The sequence below is a fragment of the Pelmatolapia mariae genome, linkage group LG8 (assembly GCF_036321145.2).
Source record: "Pelmatolapia mariae isolate MD_Pm_ZW linkage group LG8, Pm_UMD_F_2, whole genome shotgun sequence".
Classification (NCBI taxonomy): domain Eukaryota; kingdom Metazoa; phylum Chordata; class Actinopteri; order Cichliformes; family Cichlidae; genus Pelmatolapia; species Pelmatolapia mariae.
The window spans coordinates 5,666,348-5,679,478 of record NC_086234.1 but is presented as its reverse complement, the minus strand read 5'-3'; the positions used below and the strand labels follow the sequence as shown (position 1 = coordinate 5,679,478).

The window sequence follows — 13,131 nt, the reverse complement described above, 5'->3', positions numbered from 1 at the left end:
GCCTACAAAAACCTTTGCAAAATCTCTGCAGGACTCCATCAAACTATAGTATATATAATTATATATTCTTTTTTCTGAGCCCTAGAAGACAAGTAAAGAACTGCCAGAAGAAATCATGTCAGCTCTTAATGAGACATGATTTTACTGGAGTTTATTTCTTTAATAATAATAATACAGAGATAATGCAGACCTGGAAGGGCCGTTTTCCGGGAGCACTGAGCTCAAAACAGGCTTTTCTTTTGGAGTCTTTTCTCAGGTTGGTCACCATCTGTACAGTGTAGTCATTGATATAAAATGAACCCTTCTGCTGTTTATCTGTAGGGGGGAGAGGAGAACACGCAGTGGGATGAAATCCAATTTAAAATTATGCAGCTGTGATGTTTCCACATGGTGGCATTTGAAAACAAACCTTTTTCACTCCCAAAGTAGTAGAATATCGAATTGTTCAGGATGCACCATCTCTTCTGCCACTCTGGTCCAAAGAAGCTGTGGTCTAACGGAAAAACAAAGCAAAAAAAGGAAATTATTCACAGGAAACCAATTCTTTGTGTGTAAACAGATCAAAAAGCGGGACAAATGAAAGAGAGACTGTTGATAGTCTATCTGTTGTCTTACCTTTTCGTTTCTTTTCCAAGTAACCTTGCTTCAGGATGTTGGTGAGCTCATAGGCTGCCACTGGAAGGATATCCTCATCGTCTGTGAGAGCAACCAGACGTGAAACATCTTGTTATGTCTGTCTAAAATCAATTTATAATCACAAATGAAAAAGAAACAGTTCCTCACATGTGAGAAGCTAAAATCTGAGAATTTCCTTCTTGAAAAATGACTTCAAGCTTTGTTAACATTTTTTTCCAGTGAATCAGCTAATTGACAAAACAACTAATTGTTTCCTCACTAACTCCTTATAAGCTACACATAAACTTCCCTTTTTCCCTCAAGGCACTACACACACATCAGAATATAAAGTCTCTAACCCCGTGGATCAAATACATCCCTGCTAGTCTTTAGGAAACTGGGATCAATACTTCTACAGTGCTGCTGAGCACTGCACTCCATTCATCTGCTCACATTGCATTTTAATGAGAGGAAACTTCCTGTGGGGATTAAAAACCTCTCGTCAGTGTGCAGAGTCAAAATTTAAACATGACAGGATGATAGTTAGGTTATGATCAATTACCTTTGCAATATCAAACTAAAATAAATATCTGAACCCCAAATATCTACTGAGATGATCTGAAATGTAACACTAAAAGTGCTTCAGAACACATTTAATTATGTATGTATTATTTTACACAGTTTAACGCATCATTATCACATCATAAAATATCTAGAAAGCTTCTGTTATTTACATTTACAACATAGATATTGTAAGCATAGTTATTTTGTTGGCTTCCATTTCTGTTGTTGTAGGACTTATAAGGATCAGTCTGTCAATAAAATCCACATCTCCGCACCGTTAGGAGTAAAAACTGGTATATAGTTTGAAGTCGGCACTTTCAACACAAGCTGAAATGAAGACTCGGCGAGGCTGTGTCTTGCTCAGGGTCATTTTAAATCAGTCATGTGATTTGGACATTCACTCCGGAGGGTTAAACAACGTTGAGATTTGACTGGAGAGTGAAAAGTGAAAGGCTGTTTTCTCAGATTGTTGAAAAGTCTTTATATCTAAATGTGGTTAAAAAGTGTCAACATGTAGGAAACATGTTTCCATTGAGACATGCACCACACAATGAGATACCCATTAGAAACAGTTTATTTGTAGATATATAAATAGTATAGAGAAACTTTATATATAAAATGTTATCTGGTAATTTAAGCCTGATCAGAACCACTCAAACAACTATTGAAGTATTTGAAATAATGTTTCTGTTGCAGGTAAAAAACATGACTAACACTGAATAGTAACCTTTTCAGAACAGTGAGAGTAGCTTTAACATTTCTCTTTGTTATAATGCTGCAGTTATATGAGATAAACACTCCACAGCATGTTGCCTGAAGAGATGCAATTTAAACCAGCTGCTCCATGTTGAAGTTATTGTTGAACCTGTCAGAAGAAAATCAAAGTATTTTCCCATTTTCTAGCCTTTAGCTGTTAGAGAGGAACTTGACCTTACATCGACCTCATAGACCATCCTCCTCCATGTGTTTCAGTGGGAGTACCTGGCTTTTCTACGTGTCAAAAACAAAGCTCAGCTTCCTCTGAGTTCATTAGTCAACGGGGACTGGAGGAGCAGAGGAAGAGAAGGAGCTCCCTTTTTAGTCTGAAACACAGGAACAATTCAAAGACCATTTACACGAGTCAGTGTGACACCCCCATTCAGAGCAGCGATGACAGGGGGAATGCCTGGAGTCCATCCCCCTCAGAGAGGGCCTGTTTAACTGCTGGGAAAAACCAAACATGTCAACCCACAACTGGCTCCTCTGGGTCAAACAAAGAGCATCCCCCAACGTTAGACAAACAGGAACCTCTGTGTCATTCATAAAAATCACCAACAAGGAGAAAACTAAGTGGGCATTAGCCCAGCTGAATGGCCACTCCTGAACTTGTTATTTGCCATCTATTCACAGCGAGTTTCATCTAAACAACTCAGCTCCAGAGAGCGAAATAGAGCTGTTAGTGTTTTATTTATTTATTTATTCATTTTGCTAGGCCAACATCTCTGAGATTTAAGTTCACCACAAACCTGCGTGTGATCTGATAACCCCTCGTGGCTTCGGCTTGCGGTCCTGACAGATGAGCGGGTCATTCCGGAGCTGAGCCCCAGACACCTCACAGCACTAACACGCTCACATATCATCAGCCTGCCTTTGTGGATGGACTGACCGGTGACACTATAAATACAGAGGTGCTAAGGACTGTTTTGTCAAAGAGAACCTGATTCGGTACATCATAACAAACAGCGGTCATTATGCTCCTCCACCTCATCTATCCGCCGGCAGTCTGTCCATTTTTTTTTCTGGTCCTGCTTCCCTGTTGTGGCCCACTTCTAATCCCCTCATCCGTCTGCTTCCCTCGCTCTTCATTTATCTGCAAAGTCGGCCTGGCTAATAGATGAGGAGGTGCAAAATCAACACAGGATCACTCTGATCTACTTGAGTCAATAAACATTACACATTTGTGCGTGCTTAACACTTTAACGCCAGGTGACCTGACCTCCACTTGACTGTCCTTGCATGCATCGTGAACACGGCTACAAACAATAGCTCGAGATTCATCCACAGGGTAGCAGCACAACCTAAAAGCCTCTCGCTGTCCAATGCCGCTTGATCCCACCCTAAACATAAGCAGACTCTGATTGGTCCTGAGTTAACAATGCCTCCTTTAATGAGAATTACACACTAACACCTCTTTTGGGGTTTTTTTAAGATGATATTCTGAGGTAATGTTATTTGAAAATGTGTAATTTAGGGTGTTAAAAAAACCTCCAAAACCATCATGGTGTTTGAGTTTGAGTACAGGCACAGAGAGACACATTAATGCATCTAATTAAGGCCTCATCAAAATCGCAGACAGACGGCACTCTTTCATAAAAATCATAAATTGCGTTATCAATTATTCAGGGCAATGCCATGACTTCATTTTCATCCCTTTTGCGTTTTAATTAGCACCATCCACAGCTTTGGTATTGACATTAATTTGATGGCAATTTATTGATATTCAGCATAACCTATTTAGCTGAGTGCAATTACCAACAAAGAGAAGCAGATAGATGTGGCGTTAGAGTCGCATCCCGTGTTTCGTAAATCAAGGTGAGGAGTTGCTACTGGCCGCGCTAACTGAATCTAACAGCTCTCAGCGGTCATCAGTACGAAAAGATCCGAATGTAAGGAGATAATCGATGGAAATTGACCAGAGATATGTGTTTAATTGATTCTGACAAAGGAACGTTTCCATAAGCTAGCCGACCTGCGTGCCGATAAGTGCTCCATTCTGCTGCCTTCCTGAAGTCGTGTTAAAACTCAGAGGGGATACATGAATACATAACAATGCATCCAAGCTGCCAGCGGTTTGCCAAAGCCACAATCTCTCATTTGGTTATTCACACTCTCCCAGCATGGTGTTATGAGCTCAGCAGTTGATCCCGCAAGAAAAGGCTGATTTATGTTAGCATGACCAGAGGGAGTTAATGTATTCTCTCATTAAAATCCACTTTAGTTAGGCTGAAAGTCAATCAAAGCCTGGATAGAGAGTGAATCAAAATGAAGGGAAATGGTCGGGTGGGAGGACTAATACGTTACATTAGATCTAACGGTGGTCATAATGCGCCAAAGATGCTATGAAAACACAAAAACGCTCTGAAGATGTTGATGGTGCTCCAGAAGATGGAAAGCAAAGCCAGAGGTCCCCTTAGCGCCTCTTCTCTGAGAGTGCTGGGTGGCAGGGAGCGGCGACGGCAGCGGCGGGACTCGGTCCCAGCAGGGAGACGTGTACTTTCAGAGGCTCCACTCTAACCATTACTGTAAAATGGCCGGTTACATGGAGAGAAACACCGTGAGATGAGGGGAAAGAGCCTTAAATCAGGCAAAATGCTATTCAGTCTTGTTTTTTTGCACATAAAAACATGCCTTACTTTCACGTGGAAGCAGTGTGTTGTAACTGAGAGTGGGATCTAAAAAACGTTTGGAAAGATGTGGAATTAAAAATTAACTGATAATATTTTTCCCTGTCCATCAATACTGCATGCCTGTGATGTCTAATAATGGCTGCCTTATGTGCCTGCTCTGTCTTTATTTAAGTGAGGGTGTGTGTCATGCGTGGGCTTTATTAATGTAGTCCCTCGTGCTACAGAGGTTTTACTGTACATCTGTGGCTGTTACATTTCTAATGGGGATTTTCTTTTCTTTCCATTTCTGTTGTATTTGACTGTGTGAGCTCATAACTGTCATTAATGATTAATTATTCATTTATGTCTGATTGCAAATTACTGGCCAATATAATATCATGAAATAGTGAAAAATGCATCTTTGCTGTTATAAACAACCAGTTCATCAATTATTCTATCATTATTGGCTTGACTGATTGATCAACTTGTTGATTATTTCTTGACTGTAGATTAAACCCCATGATGTATAACGTTACAAGACAGTATTAAAAACGACCAATAAAATCAGGTGGTGTTTTAGCTTTAAATGTGTCCATTAATGAATAATTGTTTGATCGCTAGCTTGTTTGTTTTAAATCCTTAACATCAATCTGTCTGCAACTAACAAACATTGTCAATACTGATTAATTTGTTGATTATTTGTAGATTTTGTATTAATACTTTGGGTAATAAAAAAAAAGCTTCTTACGCTGTTCAAAGATGTAATTTTTGCCTTTTTAAATGAGCAATAAAACCAGGTGGTGTTTCCACTTTAAACATGGCAATTATTTATTAATCTTAAATCAGCTCGTTCCTTTCTTTAATCCTAACGTTAGTCCTGCCTGAAACTGACAAATATTGTCAATATCGATTCATTTCTGGTCTATATGATGTCATAAAATACTAAAAATATTTCCTATACAGTCCAGCTTTTCTGCTATAAACAACAAATTAATTAATTATTCAATTTCCAGTCACTGGCTCGTTTTTTTTCTTTTAATACTGAACATCAGCCTGTCTGCAACAAATAAATATTGCCATTTACAATTAATTTGGTGATTATTTCTTAACTATAGATTTTCAGACTATAAAATGTTGTAAAACAGGGCAAAATCCTTCTTATGTTCTTGAAAAATAACAGTTTTGATATTATAAATTACCGGTAAAAATCAAATGGTGTTTCAATTCTTACATTTGCTCACTGACTTGTTTGTTCCTCGTCGTAAAACGATTCTCATACTGTTCCAAATTTCAGTTTCTATACTAGTATTATTATTATTATTATTATTATTTACCTCAGACAAGACAGTTAATAAAACAAATATCTGATTACTGACTTGCTTGTTTCCTTTAATCTAATTAACCTGCCTATAACTAAAAAAAATATTGATTCACTGCTACTGACTCATTTGTTGACTGTTTCTTGCTTGTCGGTTATTACCCTATAAAACAAAAGAGTCATAAAAGAGTGAAAAACGTGTTTTATATTCTATAACAATTATAAAATAATGAGTTTTGCTATTATAAATGGCCAATAAAACCAAGTGACATTTCAGCTTTAAATTGAACAGTCAATTAATTAACATCTGCTCATTGGTTTCTGATCATTTCCTGTTTGTAAAATGTATTTCATTACACAAAAATATTCAATTTTGTTACATATTTTTTATAACTGTATGTATTTTTCTTTTTCATGCCTCAATGCGAGCTCTTTTACTGGTTTCTACAAATCCATCTACTTGTATTACAATTAAGAAATGGGCATCTGCTTTTAATCCTTAACATCAGCTTCCATCATACTAGACTTTTGCTCAAATCCGGTCAGTTTTACACCACCCTGATGTGATTTCATACATCTCATCCCTTACAACTAAATAACAGAAGGTACAGAGACAACAAACTGCCTGAAAATCCCAGTGTTTACTTGTTATTTTGGGGTAAAACATCTGTCAACATTATTATTGGGATTAATACGTATCTGTGCAGTGGTGACCCACCTAGAAGCACAGGTGTAAAATAAGGGCAGAAAGTTGTCATATGCTTCTCTTCTCCTCCACTCAGTCCTTGAGCACGAGGTGCTTTCACAGCGCCTTACGATGCAAGAGGTATTGCAGTGAATGCAGCATCGGGGGGCAGGACCTGACCCCCGGGTGAACTCTGCTGATGAGGTGAAACAGAAGGCAGAGAGAGGTTCCCCGGCCCTGAGGGGGCTGCGGGGAGGAATGCTGCTGATTCCACAGACGAAAGGGAACGAGACCGCAACCTCTTCGATACCGTCCTTGATTAGGAAAAAGGATTCACTCGGTGCACCTTCACCCGCCTGGCGCTCAATCTGCGCACACGCCAGGCTAAATTGATACATTTTTCCTCATTACAGTAGGAGGCCTTTGCAGTACATCCCTCCAGCGAGCTGGCCGTCAGAAGGGAGGAGAGAAACTGAGAGGCACTAAGGTTAAGGGCACAGTGTCTTCCCTGCCCTCCTTCCCTCCCCCTGATTTGATTAGGACTTCAGTCATCGATACATAAACCATGTTTAGAACCTCCTAATGCATGTGTTTGAACCGAAGAAAACACACAGATCATTATATCACGGCTGTATCACCGTCTAATAATACTTAAAAGGATCAGAAATGTATGCAGGAGTGATTAAGGTTTTCTTTTTTTATATGAGTCAGGTCTTAATAAAAAATCTGACTCGAAATCTGAGCAACAGAACAGAATAAAAACTTTTCTGCAAATATTTAATTGCACTTCTTGACTGATTTCGATTCAGGACATTCGCTTAGGCTGCATCTGCAGAGAGTTATCTACTGTTTCTGTTTTTCTGTAACTGTGAACAAAAAAATATATATTTATGTGCCCGTACTCGGGAATAGATGTTAAGTCATTCTCGGTTTTGCTCCACTCCTACATTCAAACATCACGGGCCGGCCACTGTAAAGACACTAAGGGGCTAAATTTACTATGTGACATCGGCTTCCCCCTGGGCAGCCATAAGCAGCGTCTACAGCGACCCTGAATTTCCCTTTTCTAGATTTACTACCACTATTCAAATGCTTAACTGCAGATACAATGATCCTCTAATCGCTGGGGATGGTTTTCAGCTGCTTCGCTGACAGAGACCGAAAAAAAAAAGAAAAAGAAAGAAACAGTCGTAAGAATATAAATACCAACAATGGAGGAGTTCGGGCCCACAGAGGAGCCTGCGTCTCTGCGATAAAAATGGGATACAGCGCAATCAACGGCAGAGCCTGGAGGGAAAAACACTCACAAAAAAATCAGCACACTTGCCCTCTGAATGTACAGTTATTGCACCTTTAAAATGCTCCTGTGATCGCCGCTTAAATGCTTTAAATGTAATTTTAAAGAAAGGACCACGATTTTAAAGCAATATCTCACACCTATTACCATTTTATATAATGCACTCCTATTTATAGCCACTGTTGTTAAACACCATGTCAGTAAATAAAGTTATATTTTACGATTTCCAATCATAAATCACCGGCAAATCCAGCTGGCAACAGGTGTGATGGAAAAATGATTCTGTGGAGGAAAATGAGGCCGAACGCTTGTTAAAAAACGTCTTAATTAAATATGATTCATTGACTTATAATTAAAATAAAAATGTTTTTTTAGTTTAAATTATTTTAGAGGACCAGATTATTGATTGTTCTAGCTTATGTGGATTCATTTAAATCAAAACAACTGTTCACATTAATTAATAATGAAATTAATACTACTATTTATTAATAATAATGAGCAGGTTTTTCAAACAGAAACTTTTTTTAGTTTGGTTTATCCTTTAAATTTTGTTGATGACCAGCAAAACCTAACTCTGATATCTTAATTATGTTTTAGGGTTTCAATAATTCAGTCTTTCATAAAGAAGAATGACCCATAAATGAAGATTTCTTTTGAAGGATTTTGACACTTTTTAAGGATTAAAAAAAAAAAATTTTTGCTGAAGAAAACAGCAAATAATAATAAATATATAAAACAAATAATTAAAGTATCATGGCAGCAGCTAAATGATTCAAATTTATTTAAAACGTTAAAAGCTTCTTAAAAACAAAGCCAAGTAATCAAACCAACTATCAACTAGATTTCTTTTTTTTAAATCATTTACAAACTTTTTAAAACTTTTTTGTTGCTCTTATCTTTTTGAATTTCTTTATAATATTGTAATATTAAGAAAATAAACCAAAAAAGGAAAGAAAAAGACCAAATAAGAAAAAAAAAGCCGAAACCACGTCAGACGAGCTTCATTCGCAGGGAAACGGTAAATCAGCCTCCATGACAGTAACTGCTGCGGAAGTCATTTAAAACTAATTTTTTTGACAATATACAAATGAACTCATAAAAAAATAATATAATATAAAACAGTAAGGATGATCATTATTCAGCAAATGTTTTTGCAGTATTGGTCAAGTTTTAAAATAATGTTTGCCCTCAGTTTTTAACTATTTTTCCAAGCGACAACCAAAATTACACTCAGCATATTAAATTACGCAAAACAGCCTAAAAACGTAAAAAATAATGTTTATTTTACATCTCATAAAAAAGTTTTCATTTTAACTGTGATTAGTACTGGAGGGAATTTATATTTTAAAGTTAACTGACTAAATGTAAGTAATTACTGCATTCGTACTGCCACACAGGACCAAGTTCCTGTGTAATTACATGTGTTTCCATTCGACTCCTGATTTCTTTCAGATGAGCCAACTCACGGGAAAGACTGCTGTAACTCAGGGGTGAAAAATTACCATTGTAGATAAGCGATCTTAAAACAGCATACAAGCCCACAGCAGCCCTGTCCCACTTGGCACACGCTCAGAGCGGTGACTTCTCCCAGCCGTGCGGAGAGCTCGGAGTAAAGAGGGATGCATCCTCGACATGCTCGGATAACTCCACAAGGGCAAGTTAATGACCTTAAAGTGCTACATTACAGCAACAATTAAACACAAGGATCCCAGAGGCACCGGGAGCCGCCGTGTCACTGTCTGTGTACAGGCCAACACATCTCTCCCATCCCCATTTATTTCCCTAAGAAATCAGCGGGGCCACCTGGGCTTGGCATTGAAACTTCATTCATCTCTAGAAATGGATTCCAGTGGAGGGCAAAATCAAATTCTCATTTGCAAGGAAGGGGGAGAAAGAGAGGGAGTGAATGCAGGAGGTACCTGGGAACGCTAACCTCTGGGTGAACCCGCCGCATCTGATAGTTTTGCTATTTGTCTGTGACATTGACAGCTCTGGGGGAGATTAGGAGCCACCCTGCCCCGGCTTCCCACTTTGCATTCTGCCTATGCGCCTCTTTACAGATGGACTGCTGCACATTTACCTTCGCCTGTTTTCCCTAGGTTTCAGCACGGCACTGCCACACCAGAGGCAATGGAGGGATGTAATTATATGCCGTGCGACAATAAAACAAAGCAAATGAGAGGAGAGCTGCATCACGGGGCTTTCAAACCAGGAGGATGCAGAAAACTACACCGTGCGGCTTTTTGTGGGTGGGTGTGGGTGGGGGGGGATGAAGCCGGAGATGAGAGTGATGGATGCCCTTCGGTTAAATACGTCCAAATCCCCCCTTCAAGCCGCTCTCTTCTTGCCAGGCAGCGTGAGTGAGTGTGTGAGAGAGAGTGTACAAGATTAATAGTGTAAACAGCGAGGGAGAGAGGGAAAGAAAGGCAGCCAGGAGAGAGGGAGAAAGAAAAGACTATCAGCATCTGCAGCAGCACAGTAGCCCTCGGGGAATAGCGTGAACTTTTGAACCCTGATGGCGAGCAGTCGCAGCGATGCACAGAGCCTGCGCCTGCCTCGTAATGTGTGTGTGAGTGTGTGTACTTCTAGAAAAGCACACAGACACCAACTGAAGGAGAGGAAAAGAGAGTGACGGAGAACAAGGAGGAAGAGGGGAGGGTCATTAGCATATTCCTCGCTTCCTCGCAAACGAGCAGCCGCTACCCAAATGTCACAAAATCCATACACCGATGAACGCGGTGAAAAATGGATCTCCGGGCGGATATTCTGACGGACTGACACGGAGCGCGGCTACGTCCGAAGAAACTCGGTGTGCTCTGAGACGGCGTGGGCAATTATTCACACACGCAGACGGGTCACGGGTTGGCCAAGCAAAGAGGTCAAAGGTCAAAAGTTCAGTGAGTGGGCAGACGGGCCGACAAACCTGCAAGGAGGTCACGTATGCAGACCCGAAATACTTTCCAGGTGGATTTAAAACAAAGAAGAGAAACTGCTATGAAGCAGCTAGGCAGCCATATTTCAACATTTACCCACAAACCTCCTCCTTCCCCGTGACTTCATTTCGAACACAGACAAGGGCCAGTTGGCACATTAAACATTGCTGATTAACCCCCTAATGGGGCATCAATCCGTCAGCTGGCATCGCTTTTCTTCTACCTCACAAGCCAAGGGACCGAGCAGGGCACGCTGCACCCTCCTCAAACACACTGCACGTTACACAGCTTTTTCCACCTTCGGCCAAAAGGACAGAATTCAGATTTAATATTCTATTTACTGGCACCGTGTAATAATGTTGTTACTGTGCACTTGGCTCCTCATATTCAAATGAGAAATAGGCGACAGCAGCGAGACTTCAAATTGGTTATCCTACCGCATTCTTGTGCCAGTAATTGGTTTAGGAAATTGGGCCAGCGCAGCGATCGCTAACACGAGTCACCTTCCTTCATTCTTAACACTGGCCATAAGAGCACACCTGCGTTTGCAGCCAAAACTATCAGTTCATTAATCAATTTATCGACTGAAAACAGAAGCTCTCTTGTTCCAGCTTTCCCATTTAAAGGATATGTTGCTTTTCTTCGTCTAATGTGACTGTACCTGAAAACTTTAGCTGCCTGATCAAAAAAAAGCTAATTCCCTCCTATTTTTTTTCTTTAGAAAACAAGCTGCAGCCCTTCCTGCCTACATTTCAGATTAAATAATCTTAAAATTTAAAATGTTTATTGCCACACCTGAGATAATGCAGGCTGTACAGCACATCATACTAAAAGCATCACAATCACAAAGAAGACGAGGGATACGTATCAAAAGCGCCATCTTTTTCCTGCACGCCTCCTGAAACAAAGCTCTTTCTGCAGTGCTCTGTCATCGCAGCAGCATCCCAGCAAACATCCCCGAGCGCCCAGCGGTGCTCCCCAATCAAAGAAAAACAAACAGGCGATTTCGACTTCGTAAACTTGACCTGCAAACAGCATGACAGGGCTAAAAGCCCCACATCACACACCGTCTCCTGGGGTCTAAGTGAGTGTGTTAAAGAGATTTTTTCACGCCAGAGGGGGAAATTTTGTGCCTATATTTGTTTATGTATGCATAATGTGCTGGAATGGTGTTTGAGCCTCAAACAGCATCGAGAGAGAGAGAAGGGTGGAGGGTGCTGAAGCGGGCAGACGTAGATGGGGTGAGGCTGCAGGCGCGGTCAGGTCACCGGTGCGGTCGGCGGGTGAAACTCAGTTCACATTACCATGCAGACAACCCGGGCTAACAATGGAGGCTCCATCTGTTCCTGTCAGCGATTACAAATCTGGTGTCACCCAGTCCGCTGAAGACAACAGGCCACCGCATCTAATCAAACGGCACAGGCTCCTCCTGCGTGTAGAAGCAGCCATCGACTTCACACTCACTCACTCTCTGGTTAGGGAACACAGAGCAGCGAAGGCAGGCAGTCGATTACCACGGATAATACATCCTCCAAGTCACAAAGTCTCCATTGTGTACAGTAGGATTTAAAAAAAAAAAAAAAGAACGACACAATTAAACTCAAGAGAGAAGACTCAATTTTCTACCTTCCCTTCTCCTTATCGCTACTCTCTGAATCCCACAAAATTATCATTAATTTTCAATTCCTCTGAATGAAAAGAAAGTTCGAATATCATGGTTAACTGTTCCTCCTAAAATGTGGCTGATTTCATTAAGCGCCAGGGCCATTATTTCCCACAAACACTCCCTCTTCCCTCTTGAAACAGACCGCCCGGCAGAGAAGTGTGAACCATTTCTTTCAGCTGGCAGTGAACAGAGAATGAACTATGAACTCCGCATGCCCTTTTACTGAGGACACAGGCCATTCACTATGCTAACATGGTCGCCGTCCCCCAGCAATAAAAGATGGAGCGCTGCAAGGTGAACATTTGTCTTACAAAGTCAAATGTTATGATTATCGATCTGACAGTACAATGTGTGTGCGGCTTTTTTTTGTTGTTGTTTTTTTTTAAATCAAAGCAAAATACAAACAGGGGATTAAAAAAATGATTACGGCGATTCGGGATAATTGGCTCCTTCTCACATTCAACACAGACAATGGCGTGACTGCGTTTTCGAGCTGTAACAACTATCGCTTTCCGCAGCAACAGACGGTGCCGTTTGTAGTTTGGTGTGTTACAATTATAGCCTTAAGGGAAAATTTTTTAAGCATTTCATACTTTGATTTTGTTTGTTTCCCACAAAGCAAATGTCCTCTTGTTTATTGTAAAATGAACAATTTCAAAAAATGAATTATCGCGGTCTTATTGTCGGC

General features: G+C 40.3%; 1 protein-coding gene across 1 annotated transcript in view; it reads right to left on the bottom strand.

Annotated features, from left to right (window-relative positions):
- Positions 1 to 13,131, bottom strand: part of skap1 (src kinase associated phosphoprotein 1) — a 36,746-nt gene that overhangs the window by 16,528 nt on the left and 7,087 nt on the right. Inside the window, exons 5-7 of the mRNA XM_063482168.1 lie at positions 616 to 696; positions 410 to 493; positions 191 to 315 (exon numbers count right to left, since the gene is read on the bottom strand). Coding sequence (XP_063338238.1) covers positions 191 to 315; positions 410 to 493; positions 616 to 696 — 290 coding nt within the window. The remainder of the gene's footprint in view (positions 1 to 190; positions 316 to 409; positions 494 to 615; positions 697 to 13,131) is intronic.